The sequence below is a fragment of the Eschrichtius robustus genome, unplaced genomic scaffold (assembly GCF_028021215.1).
Source record: "Eschrichtius robustus isolate mEscRob2 unplaced genomic scaffold, mEscRob2.pri scaffold_81, whole genome shotgun sequence".
NCBI classification, from domain to species: Eukaryota; Metazoa; Chordata; class Mammalia; order Artiodactyla; family Eschrichtiidae; genus Eschrichtius; species Eschrichtius robustus.
Window position 1 is genome coordinate 425,210 of NW_027175690.1, and position 27,618 is coordinate 452,827.

At 38.9% G+C, this 27,618-nt stretch overlaps 1 protein-coding gene across 1 annotated transcript in view; it reads right to left on the reverse strand.

Moving 5' to 3' along the window:
• The window catches only part of LOC137758351 (centrosomal protein of 78 kDa-like), a 40,738-nt gene extending 13,598 nt beyond the window's left edge, over positions 1 to 27,140 (reverse strand). Inside the window, 16 exon segments of the mRNA XM_068534456.1 lie at positions 984 to 1,013; positions 1,016 to 1,032; positions 2,221 to 2,356; positions 5,871 to 5,960; positions 5,963 to 5,981; positions 6,275 to 6,339; positions 8,106 to 8,219; positions 15,270 to 15,444; positions 17,460 to 17,563; positions 18,627 to 18,699; positions 18,791 to 18,807; positions 18,810 to 18,959; positions 22,056 to 22,109; positions 22,112 to 22,556; positions 26,491 to 26,629; positions 26,725 to 27,140. Coding sequence (XP_068390557.1) covers positions 984 to 1,013; positions 1,016 to 1,032; positions 2,221 to 2,356; positions 5,871 to 5,960; positions 5,963 to 5,981; positions 6,275 to 6,339; positions 8,106 to 8,219; positions 15,270 to 15,444; positions 17,460 to 17,563; positions 18,627 to 18,699; positions 18,791 to 18,807; positions 18,810 to 18,959; positions 22,056 to 22,109; positions 22,112 to 22,556; positions 26,491 to 26,629; positions 26,725 to 27,140 — 2,044 coding nt within the window.
• Between the last annotated feature and the right edge of the window lie 478 nt (positions 27,141 to 27,618).

The following is a 27,618-nucleotide window of genomic DNA, read 5'->3' on the forward strand; positions in this document are numbered from 1 at the left end:
ACATCAGTAAAGGGACTGATGAATAATCAGAAAGTCAACATATCTAAGCTGTGAATAACAGACGTTAGAATTTTAAAAAATAAATCACATACACATACACAACTAAAATTGACCCATCAAAAATTTCATCTTCTCGTCACCCGTAGGACAAAACTAGGGTAACAGTAATACAATTCTCCTGTCAAGCGTCACTGCCACTGCGATGTTGTTCCATAGGACATTTCCAAACATTTAAAAACTGACCTGGCCACAACCCCATAAAAGTCTACAGATCATACAGAAGTGTGCTGGGATTATATAACTATGCAGAAGACAAGTCACTAGGACATCATTTTCACAACAAGCAGCAAACCTGCAGCATAGGAAATTCCCAACAGGAGAACGAGGCACACACCCCTCCCTCTGGGCATGCAAGGGCAGGACTGACACCCAAGGTGCTCTTCTCTCAGTCTCAGCAGTGGTGCCTTTCACAGAGCAACTATGCAGTCTCCCAAGACCACTGGGAAGGAGAATCTGATACTGACAGTATTAGCTTGCCATGAGGCCATAAGCGAGGGAATGTGTGTGGCCTTGGTGACAGAGCAGAGGTTTGGGAGATGTTGCTTTATATTGGCTTTCAGATCAGGAAATTGTACATATAGCCTGCAAACAACATTTCTTGAAAACCTATGAACGTTCTTGAGTATGACAGCTCCATGTGAGGGGTCAGAAATGGCAGTCAAGTTCGTTTCACTGGGTAACAGCTGATTTGCGGACTGAAGAACACGCTTCCTTGTTTACAGACATAACCACAAGGCTGCCAGTTGTGTGCGAAATCCACACAACTACACAGTTGCATTGGGAGAGCAACCAGACAAGTTTTACATGGATTTACTTCAGAGAGGGAAATGCTTCTTGTAAGGCTCTGTCAGTTTAAAAAGCAAAAAGAATGACCACCCACCTTTCCCAATTCGACCCCTACATGTCATAAATATGATAGCTACGTACCTGCACCTGATTACATACATCACGAGTTTGATGAATGGAAAGCCCCTAAAAGGATATCAACAAAACCAAGTTAGATCTTGATGTAAATACATCACCAGTTAAATCCAGTTAATACAACTATTTAGTATTACGTACAGTATCCATACAGAATTGTGTATAAAAATAAATAAGCTCAAAAGAAGGACGTGGAGGGCTCTGCTACAGAGAAAACTGAACAGAATTCAGCCGACTGGCTTGGTGATAACTCTCTGAACTGCTAAGAGGCCCCTTCAGTTCCTATGTTCAGGATGGTTGAGAGTTCAGTCTCACTTCTTTAAATGGTGATATTAATCGTTCTCTAATTTACCACTCTGTGTGAGGAGGATGGACCTGAGATTAAGTGTCTCACCAAGAAGATAGGAAACCACAGAGTTGTTAAACTCAAGTGCCAAGACTGGGGATTCAACACTATAGTTTATGCAACAGCAATTCACGTTACCATTTGCAAAAAATTAGTTGGTTGTCCAACAGGGATTATAAACATCCATTTAACATGAGCTACTGAACAGATACTTTACACAGTAACTCCTTCAAGTACTATTTAAAATCAATTCTCTTTGTTTTCTTAAGCAATTGTTAACCTCCAATTTCATGAATACTACCAAGTAAGTCACTTGAAAATCATCTAGAGCAATCTATTTCACTTAGCAAGTCTAAAGCTATAATTCAACAATTTTATTTACTGTTCTATGACAAAAATTACTATGAACAGCTATCCCTTGGATAAGTAATCAGCTAAAGCTAGCTTGACTCACTAAATCTGATTTACTGAGTTAATAAGCCAGTTGATTTAGAATAGGTCTAATGCAGATTTCTCATCCATTCTGCATTAAACTACTTCCCATGTCTAAAATATCTTTTTCCCATTCGTACATATCCAAATTCCTACTTCTGTGCTGTAGGGCTTGGCTCAACTACACCTGCCTTTAGTGAAACTTTTCTCACCTGCACAATTGGAGATAATTTTAGTCTCCTCATGACTCCCACGGGGTTACCTCTGTTGTGACACTTGAGAAACAACTTGAAACTCCCAATTACTTTTTGTTTTTCTTCCTTAGAGGGCTCATTAGGCAGAAGCCATGTGTGAGTTATCTTTTTATCTCTGTAGAAAGCACCAGAGACCGCCCACGTAATAGAAGTTCCAAAATAAAGAAATCTGAACGACTGTAAAGACAGGGAATGCAAACATATTACCTGTTGCTTTTTGCACGTTCTGCAGTACGCCACGGCAGGAAACCAGATACACCAGGTGGTAGAGGTTCAGGACCATAACATTCTTTACCAGCAGAGTGTTTCCTTCCGTTACTTACAGGTTTCTTTGTAGCCAGTTCTATGTTTGACAAAGCACGAAAGAAGGAATCAAGATGCACCAAAGGTCTACAGAGCAACTCTCAAACGTGTACAGTTTGAAAGGAATCAAACAGGCACTGTACAATGATGCCAAGGCCATTAAAAAAAGGATCGTTTTGTAAAAAGGTTTTACATAAGCCAGCATTTTTTAAAAATATAAGTTCTCTACAGTAACAAGTTATTTTAACTAAAAGAAAAGTATTGAGATGTGCAGAAATGGAAAAATAAATTTTTTAAATATCCCAAAGTATGATACATTTTATGTATCATACAGAAACACTCAAGTTTATTGAATCTTAGAACACCTTTGGCATTTCTGAATCTCAAGGATAGCGAAACACAGGTATACCCATGACTTCTGCCAAACAGAATCTTCAGAATTAGACCAAAATTTCAATTTAAGATGAATTTTTCTATGTAAAAACAATAAAAGTTATAAGACTGCAAGTTGCTGGGTGGTAGGTGAGTCAATGTTACTCTCCTATAAGCCTGTCAACCTTCACTGCTCCTTTGATTTCATATAGAAAACACACAGAAAAACAACTGAAACCCACTGGATAAAAGAGTGAAATGTGGAGACTTATCCTATATTTCAGTAGTAAAGAGGCAAGTATCTTTATATGAAATATTTGGTTGCAAAAACTAGACCTATGTGTTAATATTTTATTTAGAACAAGCCATATATTAAAATTCACATTTAAATATTTAATTTGAATTTACTGAAAACAAACATCATAGGTTAAAATGGTTATATTTATCCTTCAAATCTACTATATTTCATGTTATTTAATTTATTTATTTTAATAGATCTTTATTGGAGTATAATTGCTTCACAATTCTGCGTTAGTTTCTGTTGCACAACAAAGCGAATCAGCCATATGCATACACATGTCCCCATATCCCCCCCCTCTTGAACCTCCCTCCCACCCTCCCTATCCCACCCCTCTATGTCATCGCAAAGCAACGAGCTGATCTCCCTGTGCTATGCTGCTGCTTTCTACTACATTTTAGCAGCATTAGGATGGAGTGTATGTGGTAATATAGGATAACTATTTCATAGAGTGTAGCTTATTGATAATCACCACATGATCCTGTGTCATTTAACATGCCTCTTAAAAATATATAGGAGCTCAGTTCATTTTGTGCTATTTTATTTTGTTTTTTAACTTAATTACCCTCCCAAAAAAATGTCTGTATGCATGTGGTTTGTATGTGTATACCCTTCCTTTACTTTCAGAAACTAATGCAAATACATTTGTATTAAAATTTCTTTTAATTACACTTTTCGTGTTAGGAGATAAAAAAAATTTCTAATAAAAGTTCCCATCTTTTTTAGGCATACATAATTACAATATAAATGTGACACAATTCACACCATTATGTTACCCCTATACTCACCTGGATCTAAGTATATACCCAGCTATTGATTTGGCTTACCTCTATGTCTCCAAATAACTGAGGCAAATACAAAAAATAGCCCAAGAAATAAAATTACTCTTAAAATAGCTCAATGAGCTTGTATACTTCAGTTACATGTCCACTTTTTTTAATCACGCTAAATAAAAAAAAATTTTTAATTGTTTTATTCTCATTCCATGATGCCGTATTATATACCACCAGGTACTAATATTACAGAATTCCTAATATGTTTTACATATACATGTTTTATTTATATATATTTCCATTTCTAATATTATAGCAAAAGGCAACTTAGCTATTGTAAGAATGCTTTACATATCATATAAATTTTTAATGATAATATGTAATTAGTGTAATACCACAAATCTTAACTTCTTTGTATGTACTATTTGATTATTAAAATATCACTGTCTTGAAATAACAATTGGCAGATAAATCATAAGCTTTTTTTTTGACTTCATAAACACTCTTAACAACTTCTATTTAATACACTATTGTCCAAGCAAGTTGATTAATGGAGAATCAAAAACATACATCTTTAAGAAGAAAAAGAAAAGTTGTATTTATGAAGATGTTTACAATAGTTTATTTTAGGTTATTTCCAATGTTTCACCAATTTAAAAACTGGACCAACTCAATGAAATCTTCTGAATCCAATGTTAAAAAGTATAGCTACGAATCATAAAATGTAAATTTAGTATGAAAAGATAAGAATGGCAAATTATATTGAAGCTATGTGGAATTATGTTTATAGACAACAGGAAGAGAAAATAAAAATGTAAACAATGCTTGATAGGATAATGAGATTAGACATGGTCTTTTAAATTTTTCATTGTTATGCTAATACAATACCTTTATAAAACCTAAAAATCTTGAAACAACACATTTTAAAAAAATTGTGGTAAAATACACAAAACAGAAAATTTATCATTTCAACCATTTTAAAGTGGACAGTTCAGTGATATTATGTCAACAAATTTTTAAAACTTTCAGATGGCACCTGAGTAAAATATGTGCTGTCCATTGGTGATTTTAATATATCTGGTATATAACTAAAGTCACCAGAAAACTTTTTCTGGGAAATTGGCAGATCATAAACATAAAAAATTTATTTTGCTTTATATTAAACCTTATTGTTTTACTATTTCAAAATTCAAATTTACTCACAAGAAAGAGTCAGTTTCATATTAGATTTGGTTTAACAAATGCTGCTCCTGCTATTCATTCTTATCACCAAAAAAAAAAAAAAAAAAGACTATTTGTGACTAACGATAATATGTTCCAGAAAATTAAAAGTTAAGGTCTCTTAGAAACAATACAAACGTTATCAGTAGAAGTGAAGTATACCAAATTTATATATTCAGGAGAATGTGAAACTTATACCATTGATTGTTAGAGGGTTTTAAAAGCTTTTTATTACATTTGGTAACAAAATTCTAGGCTTAGTTGTAAAATCCTTGGTTAACTATCATTTGGAAATTTAAATATACATTACAGTAAACATTTAGAAAATGTTTTTCTAAAATGTCCCATCTAGGTCAATAAACTTGTCTGTAGAAGTCTTTTATAAGGGTAATACATATTTCAAGTTTTTTTTATCATTGAGAGAAACAAGATATTATCTGATTCAAAAATTTAGGTAAGAATTCCTAAAAAAGAAGCAGGGAACAATGGGAACGTTGGAACTGGGAAGAAATTTTGTTTCGTATAGCACAAAAGGTAATTCTTCATATAAAAAAAAAAAATCATCCCTCAAAAGCACCACTACTAAAATTATCATCAAAGTGCACCCCAAGTTTCAATTGCAAAGTATCAGAAGTAATCATCAACCAGGAAATATTTTCAAAATAACGAACTTTTTATGAAATTCAAACAATAGTGTTGGTTAATATGGTTAATATTAACATCTCTTTAAATTCATTTATTATATCTATATTCTATAAATTCTCATAAGTATCAAAATAATTCTAGGCCTCCTAATATGCATGCGGTTAATATTGGCTGTTTTAATTTTAGCACACCGGAAAACATAAGGGGTGTAAGTTCTAGTAGCATTAAAAACAAGAAAGAGTTACCAATTCTAATAGTAACTTTTCCTTTTCAACCACTTCCCAAAATTATAGTTTTCTTTTGCTGTCTAGCAGCTTTGGATGGTTCCTTCACGATGGAGAAGTTATCCACTAGTACTGAGACAGAAATGATAAATATGCCATTTCAGTTACAGGTAACTTATGAGGGTTTGATCTTAATTGGAAATTAAGATACTTTAAGTTAATAAAAGGTTTTCAATCTGCATTTCTGGGAACCTAAATTAAAGCATCACACAATATTTTCAAAAACAGAAAAGCCATTTGATTTGACTAAAAACTTAGTTTTAAGATGGCAGAAAGTACCTTGATAATTTTCTTTTAAGAAAGAAAGAAAAACAACAAGCCATTAAAGAGAAATTCTTCTGAGAGAACTAAAACACGTTATATACCTCTGACTTGGCACTCCTTCCATTCTGGAGACCTTTTTTGATAACTGCTTTCATCACAGAATGATCTAAAGTAAAATAAATTGAAATTAGAGTAATTATTTCCCAATGAGTGGCTATTTCCATTTAAAACCAAAAGCCAACTAATTATTGCTTTTCCCATAAAATTAAACATGAAATCTTCATTATGTAATTATACACTTATTTCCCCCTTTGTGTATTCTAATTTCTTCCTCAGAAACCTACGATGCCATCTTGCAGACTGCCCCCAGTGGCTACTATTTTGGCAGCAGCAAAGGTCAACTTTAAACATTTTGCATCTAAAGTGGCTTTGGATACCTCTGGATAGAAAGTACAGTCTGAGCACTGTCCAGACACTTAGATACCTAAAGGGCATCTAAGATATCAAACCAAAGTCCTGATATTCCCTCAAAAGCTGCTCCTCCCATCAGCCCCCTTTTTCTAAGTGATACTACCCAGTTGCACACATAATCATCAATGACTTGTCTCCTTGTTACTATTTCCTTCATACCTCACATCTAATCTATCCACAATTCTTGTTAGCTACACTCTCAAAACACAACCTGAATTCAACCACTTTTCACTTGCTCCAAACTTCCAACCTAAGCTAAGCCATAAACATCTCTTATTTGGACCACTGTGACAGTCTACTAACTGGTCTCCCTGTTTCTCTTCTTTATCCCCCCCCCAACCCCGAGTCTATTCTCTATACCAGGTCATCTTATTCAGATACTATTTGGATCATGCCTTTTTCCAGTTCAAAACCCTCTACTCATTTAGAATAATCCACATCTTTACTCTGGCCTTCAAGACTTTACAAGAGCAGACCCCTGGCTAGCTCCTTGAACTCATGTCATACCACACTCTTCTTCACTCAGTACTCTGGCCACGTTGGCCTCCTTGCTTTTCCTTAAATACTCCACCCGCCTACATGCCTGCATACGCATTGCCTCCTTGTCCTGAAATGTGCTTACCCCAGATCTTCCATGGCTTGCTCCTCTCTTCATTCAGGTCTCTATTCAAATGCCACTTCTCCAGTGAAGCTGTCCCCTAACAAACCTATCCAATGGAGTCCTACCTGCTCCCCCCCCCCACTCTCCTTACATTAAGATATCTTTGCACTTCCTACTATCTAAAATTATATTACTTATCTGTTTACTCATTTCTATCTGAACTCCTTCACTAGAATGTAAGCTCCATGAGGGCAAGACTTTTGCCTGTCTGGGTCACTGCTTTATCCCTAGTGCCTGAGCCGTATCTGGCACACAGAAGGTATTAAAAAAATTACTTGTGAAACTGACAAATGAATAAAGTACTCCTTGCAAGAAGTCACAGGTTGCACGAGAAGGAAATAATGCTCTTGGTGGAAGCAGGCTTAGTATCTAGGCTCACCTCTATTCAGAGTAGAGATAAGAACAATTTAAAGGTATAACTCCCTTTAATTAGTACATTATCTGCTAAAAACATAAGGGAAGTGCAACATTAGAAAAGTACAGTTGACGCTTGAACAACATGGGTTTGAACCTCGTGGGTCCATTGACACACGGATATTTTTCAATAACTATGTACTATCGTCCTACACGATCCAAGGTTGGTTGAATCCACAGATGCAGAACCACTGACTATAAACTTATACCCAGATTTTCAACTGCGTAGGGGTCGGCACCCCTGACCCCCACGTTGTTCAAGGGACAACTGTATACGATGAGGAAAGTTAAACACATTAAGTTTTAAAAACTGTCAATACGTGGACAAACTCTTTTTGTTTTGCTATGTGTTCATCAATTAAAAAAAAAAAAAAGTGACCACATACCAACAAGTGGATTTTTTCTTATATCCAGAATGACCAGAGTTCTGTTGGTTTCAAGGGCCTTTAGTAAAGCCTTTACTCCTTCACTGCTGAGGCCACACTGCTGCAGGTCAAGTGTTTTCGATGAAAGACAAAAGGTCACTTGCGAAGTCTATACGGATTTCACATATAGACAACACTCATTTTCTCACGTGTGGAAGAGCCCTGCACAAGACCAGCCATGGCAGGTTTGTAATTTTGGGTATGGAAAAAAACAGAAACGTATATGCACACACACAATGCATAATCCAATCTAAAACCTCTTTTTGGATGTGCAATGATAACCCTGCCTTTAGTACCAATAAATCATCCAACATATTTTACAATTATAGAACTGAAACATAATTGTATATAACCTATGAGCAAAAAACATCACAAAATGAATCTCAGTTCATAATTAGGAAGGGCGGCAGTGGCATGTAAACCTCACAAGCAAAAACTGGTGGAGCTCAGAAATGCACTGCATTCTTTTGATCATGATCATGAGCTTCAAATCACACTTGAAACTAGTTAAAAGGGGAAAACGAAAGAGAAGAAATGTAATAACTGTTAGTTTAGTACAAAAAAGACAAGTCTAAGAGGATACAAATAATAACAAATTCTAACAATGTGTGAATACACAATACATACTAAAAACCTATCATGAAAGTATGATGGTCAAGAACTCTCTCAGTAAAAGGTCAGACAAAAACTAGAACAAATGATCATTAATTTTAGTAGTTCTGAGGTGGAACAACCTACTCATTTAAACAAAAGGGATCATCACAAAAGCACAGGTATTAAAACATATTACATGAAAGGCAACTATCATGAGTCATTTTTTAAAGTGTTGTGTGGACCATCACATTAAAATAACTGGAGTCTTTCAACACCCCACGACACACAGAAATCAAAAGTCAGAAATATGGATTTGACAGGATAGGATACAACCGTTACAAACTCTCACTACAGAAGAATGGACACAGGGTATAATTAACCAAGTAGCCAAATTAATACAAACAGCCAGTAAACCCACCAGTAAATCAAATGAATACAAAATAAAACAAAATGTGGTTATTCTCCTATCAGATTAAGCCAAGCCTTTAAAATGTGTACACCCTTTTGATCCAACAACTCTCTTTCTAAGTATTTAACCAAAAGAAATAGTCAGAGATATAGGCAAGGATACATATCAGAATACTATTTGGAACTGAAAAACTGGACATAGCTTATATACAAGAATGGATAAGCTATGTGTACTGTGGCATATTCATATAATGGAACATTGAACAGTCACAAAAAATCATGCAGTAGATGCAAATTTACTGACTTGCTAAGATGCTCACACTAAATTAACTGAAAAAAGTTATGACATTTGGAGTAATCCCACTTGCATGAAAAAGGGAGAGGTACTCACTTTTGTAGTTTTACACTTTTTTAAAAGTGCTACAAGCCAGTGTTTGTGTGAGGCAGGCTTCACATCCACTGTTGCGGTGGACTACAAATTGGCATAGCATTTCTGGATGGTAATTTGGCAATGTGCATCAAAAGTCTTAAAAAGGCAGAAGCAAGAAGAACTACAATCCTGCAGCCTGTGGAACAAAAACCACATTCACAGAAAGATAGAAAAGATGAAAAGGCAGAGGGCTAGGTACCAGATGAAGGAACAAGCTAAAACCCCTGAAAAACAACACAATGAAATGGAGATAGGCAAACTTCCAGAAAAAGAATTCAGAATAATGATAGTGAAGATGATCCAGGACCTCGGAAAAACAATAGAGGCAAAGATCGAGAAGATGCAAGAAATGTTTAACAAAGACCTAGAAGAATTAAAGAACAAACAAACAGAGCTGAACAATACAATAACTGAAATGAAACCAATACTAGAAGGAATCAATAGCAGAATAACTGAGGCAGAAGAACGGATAACTGACCTGGAAGACAGAAGGGTGGAATTCACTGCTGCAGAACAGACTAAAGAAAAAAGAATGAAAAGAAATGAAGACAGCCTAAGAGATCTCTGGGACAACATTAAATGCAACAACATTCGCATTAGGGGTCCCAGAAGGAGAAGAGAGACAGAAAGGACCAGAGAAAATATTTGAAGAGATTATAGTCGAAAACTTCCCTAGCATGGGAAAGGAAATAGCCACCCAAGTCCAGGAAGCGCAGCAAGTCCCATACAGGATAAACCCAAGGATTAAAACGCTGAGACACATAGTAATCAAACTGGCAAAAATTAAAGACAAAGAAAAATTACTGAAAGCAGCGAGGGAAAAACGACAAAAAACATACAAGGGAACTCCCTTAAGGTTAACAGCTGATTTCTCAGCAGAAACTCTACAAGCCAGAAGGGAGTGGCATGATATACTTAAAGTGATGAAAGGGAGGAACCTACAACCAAGATTACTCTACCGGGCAAGGATCTCATTCAGATTCGATGCAGAAATCAAAAGCTTTACAGACAAGCAAAAGCTAAGAGAATTCAGCACCACCAAACCAGCTCTACAACAAACGCTACAGGAACTTCTCTAAGTGGCAAACACAAGAGAAGAAAAGGATCTACAAAAACAAACCCAAAACAATTAAGAAAATGGTCATAGGAACATGCATATCGATAATTACCTTAAACGTGAATGGATTAAATGCTCCAACCAAAAGACACAGGCTTGCTGAATGGATACAAAAACAAGACACAAAAATATGCTGTTTACAAGAGACCCACTTCAGACCTAGGGACACATACAGACTGAAAGTGAGGGGATGGAAAAAGATAGTCCATGCAAATGGAAATCAAAAGAAAGCTGGAGTAGCTATACCCATATCACATAAAATAGACTTTAAAATAAAGAATGTTACAAGAGACAAGGAAGGACACTACATAATGATCGAGGGATCAATCCAAGAAGAAGATATAACAATTATAAATATATATGCACCCAACATAGGAGCACCTCAATACATAAGGCAACTGCTAAAAGCTATAACAGAGGAAATCGACAGTAACACAATAATAGTGGGGGACTTTAACACCTCACTTACACCAATGGACAGATCATCCAAAATGAAAATAAATAAGGAAACAGAAGCTCTAAATGACACAATAGACCAGATAGATTTAACTGATATTTATAGGAGATTCCATCCAAAAACTGCAGATTAAACTTTCTACTCAAGTGCGCACGGAACACTCTCCAGGATAGATCACATCTTGGGTCACAAATCAAGCCTCAGTAAAGTTAAGAAAATTGAAATCATATCAAGCATCTTTTCTGACTACAGCACTATAAGATTAGAAATCAATTACAGGGGAAAAAAAACGTAACACACACAAACACATGGAGGCTAAACAATACTTTACTAAATAACCAAGAGATCACTGCAGAAATCAAAGAGGAAATCAAAAAATACCTAGAGACAAATGACAATGAAAACACGACGATCCAAAACCTACGGGATGCAGCAAAAGCAGTTCTAAGAGGGAAGTTTATAGCTATACAAGCCTACCTCAAGAAACAAGAAAAATCTCAAGTAAACAATCTAACCTTCCACCTAAAGGAACTAGAGAAAGAAGAACAAACAAAACCCAAAGTTAGCAGGAGGAAAGAAATCATAAAGATCAGAGCAGAAATAAGTGAAATAGAAACAAAGAAAACAATAGCAAAGATCAATAAAACTAAAAGCTGGTTCTTTGAGAAGATAAACAAAATTGATAAACCATTAGCCAGACTCATCAAGAAAAAGAGGGAGAGGACTCAAATCAATAAAATTAGAAATGAAAAAGGAGAAGTTACAATAGACACTGCAGAAATACAGAGCATCCTAAGAGACTACTACAAGCAACTTTATGCCAATAAAATGGACAACCTGGAAGAAATGGACAAATTCTTAGAAAGGTATAACCTTCCAAGACTGAACCAGGAAGAAACAGAAAATATGAACAGACCAATCACAAGGAATGAAATTGAAACTGTGATTAAAAATCTTCCAACAAACAAAAGTGCAGGACCAGATGGCTTCACAGGTGAATTCTATCAAACATTTAGAGAAGGGCTAACACCCATCCTTCTCAAACTCTTCCAAAAAATTGCAGAGGAAGGAACACTCCCAAACTCATTCTATGAGGCCACCATCACCCTGATATCAAAACCAGACAAAGATACTACAAAAAAAGAAAATTACAGACCAATATCACTGATGAATATAGATGCAAAAATCCTCAACAAAATACTAGCAAACAGAATCCAACAACACATTAAAAGGATCATACACCATGATCAAATGGGATTTATGCCAGGGATGCAAGGATTCTTCAATATACGCAAATCAATCAATGGGATACACCATATTAACAAATTGAAGAATAAAAACCATATGATCATCTCAATAGATTCAGAAAAAGCTTCTGCCAAAATTCAACACCCATTTATGATAAAAACTCTCCAGAAAGTGGGTATAGAGGGAACCTACCTCAACATAATAAAGGACATATACGACAAACCCACAGCAAACATCATTCTCAATGATGAAAAACTGAAAGCATTTCCTCTAAGATCAGGAACGAGACAAGGATGTCCACTCTCACCACTATTATTCAACATAGTTTTGGAAGTCCTAGCCACGGCAATCAGAGAAGAAAAAGAAATAAAAGGAATACAAATTGGAAAAGAAGAAGTAAAACTGTCACTGTTTGCAGATGACATGATACTATACATAGAGAATCCTAAAGATGCCACCAGAAAACTACTAGAGCTAATCAATGAATTTGGTAAAGTTGCAGGATACAAAATTAATGCACAGAAATCTCTTGCATTCCTATACACTAATGATGAAAAATCTGAAAGAGCAATAATGGAAACACTCTCATTTACCACTGCAACCAAAAGAATAAAATACCTAGGAATAAACCTACCTAAGGAGACAAAAGATCTGTATGCAGAAAACTATAAGACACTGATGAAACAAATTAAAGATGATACCAACAGATGGAGAGATACACCAAATTCTTGGATTGGAAGAATCAATATCGTGAAAATGACTATACTACCCAAAGCAATCTACAGATTCAATGCAATCCCTATCAAATGACCAATGGCATTTTTTACAGAACTAAAACAAATAATCTTAAGATTTGTATGGAGACACAAAAGACCCCGAAGAGCCAAAGCAGTCTTGAGGGAAAAAAACAGAGCTGGAGGAATCAGACTCCCTGACTTCAGACTATACTACAAAGCTACAGTAGTCAAGACAATATTGTACTGGCACAAAAACAGAAACATAGATCAATGAAACAAGATAGAAAGCCCAGAGATAAACCCACACACCTATGGTCAACTAATCTATGACAAAGGAGGCAAAGATAGACAATGGAGAAAAGACAGTCTCTTCAATAAGTGGTGTTGGGAAAACTGGACAGCTACATGTAAAAGAATGAAATTAGAACACTCCCTAACACCATACACAAAAATAAACTCCAAATGGATTCGAGACCTAAATGTAAGACCGGACACTATAAAACTCTTAGAGGAAAACATAGGAAGAACACTCTTTGACATAAATCACAGCAAGATCTTTTTTGATCCACCTCCTAGAGTAATGGAAATAAAAACAAAAATAAACAAATGGGACCTAATGAAACTTCAAAGCTTTTGCACAGCAAAGGAAACCATAAACAAGACGAAAAGACGACCCTCAGAATGGGAGAAAATATTCGCAAATGAATCAACGGACAAAGGATTAATCTCCAAAATAGATAAACAGCTTATGCAGCTCAATATTAAAGAAACAAACAACCCAATCCAAAAATGGGCAGAAGACCTAAATAGACATTTCTCCAAAGAAGACATACAGATGGCCAAGAAGCACATGAAAAGCGGCTCAACATCACTAATTATTAGAGAAATGCAAATCAAAACTACAATGAGGTATCACCTCACACCAGTTAGAATGGGCATCATCAGAAAATCTACAAACAACAAATGCTGGAGAGGGTGTGGACGAAAGGGAACCGTCTTGCACTGTTGGTGGGGATGTAAATTGATACAGCCACTATGGAGAACAGTATGGAGGTTCCTTAAAAAACTAAATATAGAATTACCATATGATCCAGCAATCCCACTACTGCGCATATACCCAGAGAAAACCATAATTCAAAAAGACACATGCACCCCAATGTTCATTGCAGTGCTATTTACAATAGCCAGGGCATGGAAGCAACCTAAATGCCCATTGAGAGACGAATGGATAAAGAAGATGTGGTACATATATACAATGGAATATTACTCAGCCATACAACGGAACGAAATCGAGTCATTTGTTGAGACGTGGATGGATCTACAGACTGTCATACAGAGTGAAGTAAGTCAGAAAGAGAAAAACAAATATCGTATATTAACACATGCATGTGGAACCTAGAAAAATGGTACAGATAAACCAGTTTGCAGGGCAGAAGTTGAGACACAGATGTAGAGAACAAACGTATGGACACCAAGGGGGGAAAACCGCGGTGGGGTGGGGATGGTGCTGTGCTGAATTGGGCGATTGGGATTGACATGTATACACTGATGTGTATAAAATTGATGACTAATAAGAACTTGCAGTATTAAAAAAAAAAGTCTTAAAAATATGTCACACTTAGTCATTCCACTTCTAGGACCTTATTCTACAGAAGTAATCCCAATGGACACAGAGACGTATATAAAACGTATTCACATTGTTTCTGACAGGGAAAAGCAAACTGTCTAAATCTAATTGCAAAGAATTGATTAAACTATGGGACATCAATATGATGGAATACTACATGATACATCATTAAGTGAAAAAAGCAGGAATATGAAATAGCAAGTATACTACAATTCTATTTTTGTAATCCCTAAGTGTACAAATATATTTATAGAAAAATAAAAGACTGAAAGTGTATGCACCAAAATGAACAGTGATTATGTCTGGGTATTAAGATTATAGGTAATTGTTCTCTTGTTACTCTGTATTTTCTGTAAAGAATATATGCAACTCTTAGAGAAAGTTTAAAAGCAAAATAAAAGCTATCAGTAAAATGAGGCTTTAAAAAAATCCTATCACAATAGTATCATGCCAAAAGCTAAGCATATATCATATTAAAAATTCAATATTTTCAATTTTAGAATTTACCTCTGAGCCACAAATCTTCACTAAGAGATTCTGCCAAAGCACTTGCACCCAGGTCACCAATGAGCGTGCTGCAATTCAGAGTGATGCGCCTCAAATCAGCCATACAGTCAAGATCAGGTCTCCTGGAACAAAGACTCTCAGCCCAGGTTTCTTCATGCCTTCTGGTAGTCTGATACTTCAAAGATTTAATGGGATGAAATTACGGTGCTTGAATAAGGAAACAGGGTGTGCCTACTGAGTATGGCTTATTATGTCAGAGATTTACACACACACATATCAAGCATATATGCCAGGAGAATCAAACTGAGAAATTAAACAGTCAGTTCTGGTTTATGAGTCCAGTGACCCAGATTCTAGTTGGTCAGTGATTAGATTCCAGCCACTGGATGACCTGCTTTTGAACAGTTATGTAAAGTTGGACAACTCAATTACAGTCTATGAATTATTTTTCTTATCTTCTAAGTCAGGGAACTGGTTCTAAATTCTATCATTGCTGAGGCTCTAAATTTCATCATTCTGTCCTCCAGTGGTCTCCAAACACCTGACTGGGCAACCCATAAGAAAACTTTTTAATATACATCTTATTTTTTAACAAATTATATATATGAAGTTCTATACATATAATGTATGTACATTATAAACTACACAGATATTTTTTAAATGATACAAAGCTAAATAGGTTCTAATATTTTCTTTTCCTAACTCCTAAGGCATTATTTTATTTATTTTTAAAAAATATGTATTTATTTGTTTATTTGTTTGTTTGGCTGTGCCGGGTCTTTAGTTGCAGCATGCCGGATCTTTTAGTTGTGGCATGTGGGCTCTTAGTTACGGCAGGCACGTGGGATCTAGTTCCTTGAGCAGGGATCGAACCCAGGCCCCCTTCATTGGGAGCGCAGAGTCTTAACTGCTGGACCGCCAGGGAAGTCCCAAGCATTATTTTAAAAACTATAATTACAAAATGGATCTCACATGCTACCTAGGGTATGCACACAAACTTTAGAGGCCTGGACTATGCAGAGCCAGTTTGATGTGCCTTGGGAAAATAATGGTTTGACATTTAACCACAAGTCTTGTCTTAAAGACATTCAATTCTTTATATTCATAAAATAAATTTGGGTAACAGGGAAAACTGACTTTAAATGGAAAAAGTCTTATTACATTCTTGAAAAAATAAAAGACTCAAAGTGCCTTTGATACTCTAAAAGGAAAATCATTAGTGTCATTTTTCTATTAACAATAACTTATAAAAGCTCCAAGCAGAAATAACACCAATCACTTACACAGTGCTTAGTATGTGCCAGGCACTATTTATACAAATGAGTTCATTTAAACCTCATAATGAGGCATAGACGTTAAGTGATTTGCCCATGTTCAAATGCTATGAAAAGGGAGAAAGGGAATTTGAACCTAGGCCATTTGGCTTTGGCACCCAAGTTCTTGACTGTTTTCTACCCCAGGGGTTAATGGACTTGCCCTGTATAGGCTCAAATAATTTTTCAATTTTTCAAATCTAAATCTAAACATTTCCAGCTTTCTGGGTTTTACAGTTTCTGGTGTAACTACTCTGCCCCGCTGGTGTAGGGTGGAAGTAGCCACAACTACCATGTAAACAATGGGTGCGACTATGTTCCAAAAACACTTTCTTTACAAAACCAGGCGACGGGCTGGATCTGGCCCACCAGCCATAGTTTACCTATCCCTGATCTGCACCATCAAACTATTAAAAAGGCTTCATGTCAAATTATTAAATAACTTTAGGCCTAAATACAGTCATTATAACCACTGTAAAGTTGTTAAGGCATTATTTTAAAAACTGTATTTACAAATTGCTGATGTAGTGATTTTTATGACTTTATAAACTACAGCAGCTAATAAACACTTGATTCATTTAAGTCTTGAAGACTATAATGGCATACTCTCTTCACAGTATCACAATCAAAGTTTTCAGTAACTAAAAATACATAAAAGTATTATTATGTATTATATATTAAATCTCTTATTTCTAAAATTAAGTGGACTATCTTTACTAAATGGTAGAATCCCAAACTGAAAACTGGTCATATTCTTTCAACAAAATGAAAGCTGCACTCACATGTATTAAAAGACAAAAATTAACTGCCAATTGTATCAATATGTTAATGTGCTTCAATCACATATGTTTTCATGGAAGTTTAAACATAAAATCACCTTTAAGATCTTGACCTTGTGATCTGCTCCCTGCCATTTCAGATTATAGCCCGTGAAGTCTACTGTCTTAAGAGTGATAGAGTTCCTTATACCTTGACAAATAACTGAAAGGAAAAAAAAAAAAAAAACTACACGCACAATAAGATGAAAAGCCTATACATTTGTCAGTCTTAACTTATTTGCTTTTCTTAGGTCAATTGGAAGTTTATAGCCACATTCTTAAAATCATTAACTACAATCTTCCCAAACAGGTAATTGATGAACAGATGCATTCTAAAACTTGTCAGTAACAAAGTGTTATTCCACTTTACAGAAACAGTTTAATTCTTTTTAGATACTAAAACTGAATACACTGAATACTGGAAACTTTATTCCCAACCACTCAGTAAAGTACTACGTACCTTTTGAGACATAGGAAAAAAAGGAAAAACCTAAAAAGCATAAGACTCTTCCTATTTTCATTTCCAATCATACATCCCAACCTTGATGATCAATCAGTGATTTAAATGTCAACTATAAACCCAGTATGTTATGAGGTGCTATGTAGTATATTAGAGCAATATGAGAGAGAGGACCTCAAACCCTCTCTTCCCTCAAATTGAAAGGCAGGCTTCCTGACCCCTCCAGGCCACTACTGGACACAGGGAACACACACTAATGTTCCAGGACCCCAACCAACAGTCACCTGCTTTGTGATTATTTCCATGACACACCCCCACTAACACCACTGACTTTGCTGCTCCTACGGGACATTACATATATTTCCTATTTTAACACATACCACAGTGCATTATAATTATGATTGTAGATAGATGTTCTAACAATTTAAAGAGAATGATGACTTTTTTGCTCTTTACATCTTGCTATTTCCCTTCTCATAATATTTCTTGAAGAGAAACCATAAAAATATAAACAAACACAAAAAACAGAAAATATACAAAATGTGCGCTTTGCAGCTTAACACAAACTTAAGTAAAATTAATTCTGACAGTATCCAGCAAGATAAACCTCCACGGTACAAATGAGAATGGACCAAGGTTTGAGCACGTACAGGAGACAATCCAGGCATGAACAACACCAAGAAAAGGTAGACAGCAAGTAACATGGTGTGTAGGAAATCACGAGACCAGTCTGATGGGTAGAGGCTTAAACAAGACTGAAACTCACTTTCTAAACCTCCATCTCCAATTGGACAATTCGCAAGACACAGGTGCCCCAAAGTGGCCGATTTATTCAGTCCCTTTAATGGGGAGGAACAGTTTAAAATTTTAACCATTTAGTTTGACACAAACGCAACTATCAAATGTTGGCAGGAGACAATGAAGGCTTACCTTTGTTAACGTAGTTTAGTCTCTCTCAGAACTAGCCCATTTAGCTCCAGGTTCCTTAGCACACCCGACGCACTTACACAGCATTTAAGAGCTTTACACAACTGGAAGGTCACATCTTTATTTCTTATTGCAGGAACACGACTTCTGGAAACTTTATTTCTGTCAGAACCTACAGCAAAATTATTGTAAAATGAGTGATTTAAACCATACATTTTATCACCGTTAAAAAGCATCTAAAAAGAAAAAACAGCATCTGCTGTGTGCTAAGGATTAGAAACGACCACTGCCCTTAAAGCCTCATTAAGGAGGGACATGTATAAACTCAAAATTTCAATCACATGAGATAAAGAACCATAACCTTTATGCACAGAGGTTCCTATGGAGGCAAAAAGTTATATCTAAGTGACGGCTTCATGATAACCCTGAAGTACAATCGAGAAAGATGAGGCTATGCAGAGTTGGAGGAGGAGGTGCAAAGACACTCAAGCCTGACACCTGCTGCGCACTGTAAATACTGCAGGTGGGGATAACTAAACGCCAGGGGTCCAAGTGTGAGAAGGGACAGAAAATAGAGATGTTGGTCGAATCAAGCCTGGGAGACAGCATGGCTTGTATCCCACAGGTGATGAGCCCTGGGGCTACCACTGGCTGAGTAAGGGTGCCTCCGCTGATTAGAAAAAGGTGCCCCGCTGCTGAAGGACCAATTAGATAAAGGGAGTGATCACAAAAAGCTCTCCTTCCTCAGGGCCAAAGAGCCCCAGGAGGCTTGGCAGAGCACAGTTCAGACTACACGCCTCTGTGCAGAGCACACACTGGGCGGCTAGTATGCACTAACTTTGTGTGGGCAAGTCATTAGCAGCATTATTTTAGGCGTATCTTTTCATGTTAGAAGATCACTCAACCCGAGTAGGCAGATGAACTTAGAGGAACTGAGTCCAGGGGCCGCAAAACCACCCAGGAGCTTCTGCCATAGTCCGGGCAAAATGTAATGTGGATGAAGAAGCAAATTTAGGAGGAGGCCAAAATCTACAAGCTAGATCCACTGGATGAAAAACATAAAGAAAGTTCAGTGAAGGAATTCTGAAGAGAATGGGCTCTGCCATAAATTTTTCTTACAATCAAGGTTAAATATTAGGCAAAATTAAGTACAGTGGCCTTTAAGGTCCCTTCCAGCTCTAATTTCTTTTGATTTCTAACTTATTACCCTGCTTAAGTAAAGTCCCTTCAGAGGTACAGAACAGTTCTTACACCTGAATGGGATGCAAAGAATAATCTGACTTCTCTTCATCCGGGGATGAGTTGAACTGTCCTTGCAGAAGAGATAACACATGGCGAGAACCCCAGATCCTAGAAGAGGGCCAGGCACACGATAAGTATTCAGCTTTTTGAAAACAAATAACAATCATTTCCTCTCCTAGATCTTCACACCCTTTCTCTGCTGGCTACTTTCTTTCAGCTTATAAACATCCTCAATATACCCATTTAAAAAGCCCTCAGACCTATGATTCTTTGGATCTTCTTGTGGGTAACCTAAGTCTCTCCCATGCCTTCAAACACCTGTCCTCCCAAAAGGCCCAGATCTGTACCTTGGGCCCAGATCTGTCTACCAGGCCCCTCTAAAGCACTGAAGATGAAGTAAGATCCTCTCCCCTCCGCCAATCCCTTCGTACTGTGCTCTGTATCTCACAAAAAGATGCAGCTGTAAACTGTCACCCACACTTGCTGCCCTCCATTTTCTAACTGGTCACCAGGCCCCACCCATTCTCTCTCGGATCTGCAAAATCCAGTCCAACATTTTATAACTTAAGTGGGACCCTTAGATTACAATTCACCCTGCACCCAATCAAGTGCTTTCCACATGGAGGTCCGAGTGAGTCTCTAAACCAGAAGTCCATCTCACTGTTCTTTAGGGTTTCCCACAGCCTTCAGGATAAACATCTAAACTTCTGACAGGACAAACAAGGCCCCTTTCTGTTGGACCCCACTAGGTTTCCAGTATCAACTCTCATTTCTTTCCCAAACCCGGAGTTCCAGTCCTGTACCTTAGTATTGCCATATTTTCTTATATTTCTCAAACTTTGACACACATTGCTCCCTCCTGCCACCCCTGGAGCTTCTACATATCCTTAGAAAGGATGGCACCCCCTCCAAGAAGCCTACCCTGAACTTTCCCTTCCAAGATTCTGTGCTCTGCAACGGGGAAAGGTGGGGGGAGGGATACATTAGGAGTTTGGGATTAACATATACTCACGACTCTATATAAAATAGATAATCAACAAGGACCTACTGCATAGCACAAGGAACTCTACTCCATATCCTGTAACAACCTGTATGGGAAAAGAATCTGAAAAAGAATGGATATATGTATAACGGAATCACTTTGAATCACTTTGTGTACACCTGAAACTAACACAATATTGTAAATCAACTATACTCCAATATAAAATAAAAATTAAATTAAAAAAAAAAAGATTCTGTGCTCTGTAGCACCAGATCTCACTTCTTCCACAGCACTGACTACTGTGCTTGTGTTTACCTGCTGCCCAGTAGAAGGGAAGATTACCTAGGGCAGAAGCATCGTCTCCAGCAGCCCTTGGTTCTGACAACTCATTCAAGTGCCAGGATACTTTACACACATAACCTGCTTAATTAATTCTAAGAACCCACAGAAAGAGTGGTTTTTCATGTCATTTTACAAGTGTGGGGATTGCAGTTCAAAAGTAACCTGCCCAGGCCACAGAGAGCATAAGCCCTGGAATTCAAACCCTAAGCTGCCTTCACACCGGTGCTCTTTCCACTATATGATACGACTATTGAAAAAAAGATTTTTTTTTTTCCTGAGCCCTGTTTTAATGGAAAGGAAATGAAGCTGGGATATATCCATTTCCTAAACGCTTTGGCGTGTACCAGGCAAAGTCGTTCAACAGACCAGGTAACATCTGTGGAACAAGTAACGATGCTCCAAACTGCGCTAAGTGTTCTACATTGTAGAGTCTACAAGCATTAACAGAATGCGACCTTGTAACCACCACAGAGAGTGAGTCCTGTTCAGCCCATGCTACAGATGAGAACACTGAGACCTAGAAGCCTTAAGGCACTCGGCCGGGGTCACCGAGCCGGCAGGAGTCCTAGGCCGCACGCCCCATCTAGTGCACGCACACCCAGGCACTGGGCACCGGTTCTAGTGCCCACCTCCACCTTGCACCATCTAAAACCCCGCTTCGCAGCGCCCACACGAGAGCCCCTGGAAGCGGGAACTACAAACCTGTCTCGCCAAGCCGTGGCTGGAAGAAACTCTGGATACAGATCGGAGGCAGAGGGTGCTCAGGGGCGGCGCCCAGTCCACCCCGCGGAGGCGGTCGGCGTTGAAGTCCAGCAGGCCCTCCCGCAGGGAGGCGCGCAAGGCGGGCAGAGGCACAGAATCCTGCAATGCGCACAGGTCCTCACAGTGCCAGAAAAAGTCGGCCGCGCTGTCGCGGCGCAGCTTCACTGAGTGATTATGGGCCGAGCGCGGCCTCGGGGACGCTGGCTGCAGACACGTTGCCCACACACGCCTGGAGATCCCAGCTGGCATCCCCGCCCCTCGGGCGGCCACCGCAGTCCAGGGAGTCACAATAAGGAGCAAAGTGGTAAAAGTCCTGCATTCTTCTTCTTCTTGCATTATTTCAAAACCGGCATCGCTGGCGTCAGGCAGTCCGGTAATTGGGTCCGGCGGACTGGTAATTGGGTTCATTTGCCTCGGCTTTATCTGCCTGCCATCTGTTTCCTGAAATGCAAACAGCTACACAGGGTGATTGGCTACAAGAGAGGGCAGGGAGCTTAAGCACCAGATGCAGGATGTCATTTACATAGACAGCTAGGGAGTGATAGGAACAGAATGTAATTTAGCTTTGCGAAAGATAAACCTAGTTACAGACACTACAGATTAGTAACAGTTTAAATAAAACTAGGATCGATTAACCCTTTCAGGCCAGTTTATGTGTCTTCTCTAGCCTGTTCACTGTCCCCTTTACTTTCCTTATTTTCAGGAGAGGAAAAACTTCATTTCTATTTTTGCTGCAACACTATTATGCTTACTGAAATAAGTCAAACACAGAAAGACAAATACGGTATGTTATCACTCCTATGTGGAACCTAAAAAATAAAGAATAAATGTAACAGAAAGGAAATGAACTCACAGATATAGACGTCAAAGCAGTGGTTACCAGTGGGTAGAGGAAAGGGGGTAGGGGCAAGATAGGGGTAAGGGAGGGGATTAAGAGGCACAAACTACTATGCATAAAATAAATGAGCTATAAGGATAACCAATGTTTTATAATAACTTTAAATGGAGTATAATCTATAAAAATATTGAATCACTGTGTTCTAATATATTGTTATTACAGTATAATACTGTAAATCCACTATACTTCAATTTAAAAAATGATCACCACAGTATGTCTAGTTAACATCCATTACCATACATGGTAGAAATCTTTTTTTCTTGTGATGAGGACTTTTAAGATCTACTCTCTTAGCAACTTTTAAATATGCAATATGGTATTATTAACTATAGCCACATCCCCAGGACTTGTTTATTTTATAACTGCCAGTTTGTACATATTGACCACCTTTACCCATTTCACCCACCCTCCACTCCCTGCCTCTGGTAACCACCAGTCTATGTATCTATGAGCTTTTTTTTAAATTCCATATAAAGTGAGATCATACAGGATTTTTCTTTCTCTGTCTGACATATTTTACCTAGCATAACGCCCTCACGGTCCATTCATGTCACAAATGGCAGGATTTGCCTCCTTCTCATGGCTGAATTTTATATATATATATATATATATATAAATAATTTGGCATATATATATGCCAAATGTCTTTTATCCATTTATCCATCCATGAACACAAGGGTTTCCAAGTCTTGGCTATTGTAAATAATGCTGCAATGAATATGGGGGTACAGATTTCATTTTGAATTAGCGTTTCTGTTTCCTTCATACAAATACCAAGTAGTGGAATTGCTGGATCGTATGATACTTTTATTTTTAAGTTTTTGAGGACCTCCATACTGTTTTCCATAGTGGCTGCAACAATTTACATTCCTACCAACAGTGCACAAGGCTTCCCTTTTCTCCACACCCTTGCCAACACTTGTTAGTTCCTGTCTTTTTGATATTAGCCATTCTAACAGGTATGAGGTGACATCTCTTTGTGGTTTGATTTGCATTTCTCTGCTGATTAGTGATTTTAGGTGTCTTCTTAATTATCTGCTGGCCATCTCTGTACCTTCTTGGTAAAAAAGTCTTTTCAGACTCTCTGCCCATTTCTTAGTTGGATATTTTTTCTATTTTTTTGGTATGAGTTCTTCATATAATTTGAATACTAACACCTTATAGGATATATGATATGTAAAAATTTTCTCCCATTCGGTAGGTTGCCTTTTCATTTTGTTGTTGGTTTCCTTTGTTGTGCTTTTTAGTTGGATATAGCCCCACTTGTTTATTTTTGCTTTTGTTGCCTTTACTGGGATCAACGTCTTTGCATAAGTTCTGGAAACAACTCTTTCATAGTTTCCATGGATCGTTTTTAGGGGAGAGGGTGAGTTGAGATGAACTACTAGTGAAAGGAGGGTCAGTGGGTCGAACTATAGCCTCTGTTACTGTAGGTGGCCTCAAGGCCACAACTGATAGTCATTGTCTCCCTCCTGTGCTATCCATTCTCAAGTCCCCTCATCCTTGGATATTATCTCTGCTAAAATGGATGGCTTACTTGGTGGGGTGACCCTCACCCTCGTCCCTGAGTGAGTGTTCTGAGCCCTGGTCATCATTTCTTTCTCAAACCATGGCTGCTGCACTTGACCATTTACTGTGTACTTGACCATTTACTGTTGAAATTGAGAAAGGCAGTACCAAGAAATACCCCACAGACTTCTGTTTTTAATCAATCATTTTCCAATTAAAAATTTTTTTCTTCCCACAGACATTTTTATCACCCCAAACAGAAACTCTGTACCCATTAAGAAGATACTACTTCGCTCTCTCTGCCAGGCCCTGAAGACCACCAATCTGCTTTCTTTCTCTATCGATTTACTTATTCTCGATATTTCAGATAAATGGAATCATACAATGTGTGACCTTTGTGTCTGGCATCTTTCACTTAGCATGATGTTTGTGAGAGTCATCCACACTGTAATATGTATTAGTATTTCATTTCTTTAAAGAATGTTTTTGGCCGTGTAATTGTTTGATATTTAATTGCTCCATTCCTTTTTATGACTGAATTACTATTCCACTGTAGGTATATACCACAATTTGTTTATTCGTTCATCCATTGATGGACATTTGGGTTATTTCCATGATTTTTCTATTGTGAATAGTGTTGCTATCAACATGTGTGTATGCAGATTTGTTTGAGTGTTTGTTTTTAATGATTTAGGAGTGGAATTGCTGAGTCATACGGTAATTCTATGTTTATCCCAAAATACACACCCCAAGAAACTTCCCGAAAGTCTGTCCTTGTCTCAGAATCAGCTTTTCAGGAAACATGACGTGCAAAAGTATGGACAGTGTCCCATGAGAGCTTATTTGTGATGCCTGGGGGTCTGGAGTTGGAAAGGGCTTCCCTTAGGAAGTGGCAGCTAAACTGAGGGCAAATTCAATGTTTTTTCCTTCCTTCCTTCCTTTCTTCCCTCCTTCTTTCCTTCAGAGGGGTGACATAGATGTTTTACACAGTATATCCTTTTAAAACTTTTGCATTTGAACCCTGAACTTATTCGTAAGACAAATAAATGATTATTTTAAGCAGGGTATTAGGGCTCAAATTATTAATATCATAGAACCATTATAGTGACAACATGGATTGGAAACAATTTATTAGGAAAAAATATGGAAACTTTTTTTATAACAATTTTGATAAATAAAAAAGTTGACAAATCAGAGTGCATAGAGAGAATCTTGGTTATTTGGGAAATTGTATCATAAAATGGATGGGCTCCACAAATTCTTCCATTTACTTGAAGAAAAGAGTGCTAAGTCAGTTTGGGCTGCTGTCACAAAGTACCATAAACGGGGCGGGGTGTGGGCTTGTAAACAACAAGAGTGTATTTCTCAGTCCTGGAGGCTGGAAGTCTGAGATCTAGATCTAGGTGCCGGGATCATCACCTTCTGGTGAGGATTCTTTTCTGGGTTGCAGACCGTCCACTTCTCATTGTGTCCTCACAGGGCAGAGAGCAGAGAGAAAAAGCCAGCTCTCTCATGACTCTCACAAGGGGAAGAATCTCATCATGAGGGCTCCATCCCGATGACCTCATCAAATCCCAAAAGACCCACCTTCTAATACCATCACATTGGAGGTAGGGTGTCAACATGTGAATGCTGGGGGGACCCAAATATTCCGTCTATAACAAGTACTAATGGGGAAATGAGAGCTTCTCTTGAGGATGTTAAGGGCTGCTACAAAGATCAACGGTACATGTGTTTCCAGACAGAACTACAATATAGAATAAGTTCTATAAGGCGTTCACAGAATAGATTCGTCTTTCTTCCCCAAAACAGTCCTTGGTATCCAGGGACCCATTCCTGGAAATTCACTCTTGCTCAAGGAAATCCATCCTCTCATTAAAAAAAAAATCTTATGTAGCTACATGAATGACACAAAGGATTTTCCCAGCTCTAAGATTCTGTGTTTAAAACTTGTTACTCTAAATTTACTTCCAAAACATAGACCCTCCGCGGGGTCTGCTCCTGCGGGGATGGTGGGCCCCGCGCTTGTGCCGCGGCCCCCAGGTGTGGCTTCCTCAAGTTTGGGGTGAAGCCCCAGTCCCCTTGGGCTCTGCAGCGCTGCGGTGGGCTTGGGGGACGGAGCACAGTCTCTGGGGTTTCTCAGCAGGAGATGCCGGGCTGCTGCTCAGGAACCCAGCGGCCCTGGGTGGGGCGCAGACTCACCAGGCCTGGGTGTCCCTGCTGCGCACGGCTGCTGAGAACAGGGTCCACGATGAAGTTCTGCCTGGCAAACGGGGACTATCGGCGGCTCCACCCTCCCCTTCCGTCGGCACAGCCCCATCGCAGCCCTCCTTTCCGACAGGCAAAGCCTGTGACCTGCGGCCAGATGGCTCCACACCCTCAGGCCCCGGTGCTCGCCCCATGCCGGGAACAGGCACAAACCCTGGGCCGGCCTCTCCGGACGGCTCGAGCGGGACGGCTTCTTCAGCGCACCCGTCACCCACCCCGAGCCCAGGGGCCAGCAGGGAGGTCTGAGGGCCGCTCGGGCCTGGGCGGGGTGGAGGCACGGGCTTCGCAGCTGGGCCGGGCCCCCTCGCCGCCTCCTGCCTCTGCGCCCTGGCCCGGCATGGGCTTCCCATGGCCCCGTCTCCTTCCCACCCCCATCGCACCTCTTGCCCCCTGGGCCGCGGGCTCCACCCAGAGCAGCACCGAGTCGTGAGGGTGCGGGAGGGCGCTCGCCCTCAGGGCTTCCCCGACACCCACCGGCTGTTCGGCCACGTCCCGGATGGGCAGCGGCAGGTCAGTGGAGCGGAGTCGGCCCGGGTCTCCTCCCCCCTGAGGAGGGGCGACCGGCACCGCGCACGAAGCGTCCCTGGCTGGAGGGAGACCTGGGGGGAGGGGGTCGGTGGGGAGCTTGACTCGCAGTCACTTCCGAGGGGACGCTGACCCCCCAGAGCTGGGGGCTGACTGGCCTCAGCACTCCCACGAGGGGGTCGTCAGGAAGGAGGGACCCTGTGCGTAGGGCCCAGGGCGCTCCCAGGTCAGGCGGAGTCGCCAACTGTGTCGGGTGCCTGGGACAGCTGAGGCACGTTTAGCCCAAAGGAAAGTTCCAGTGCA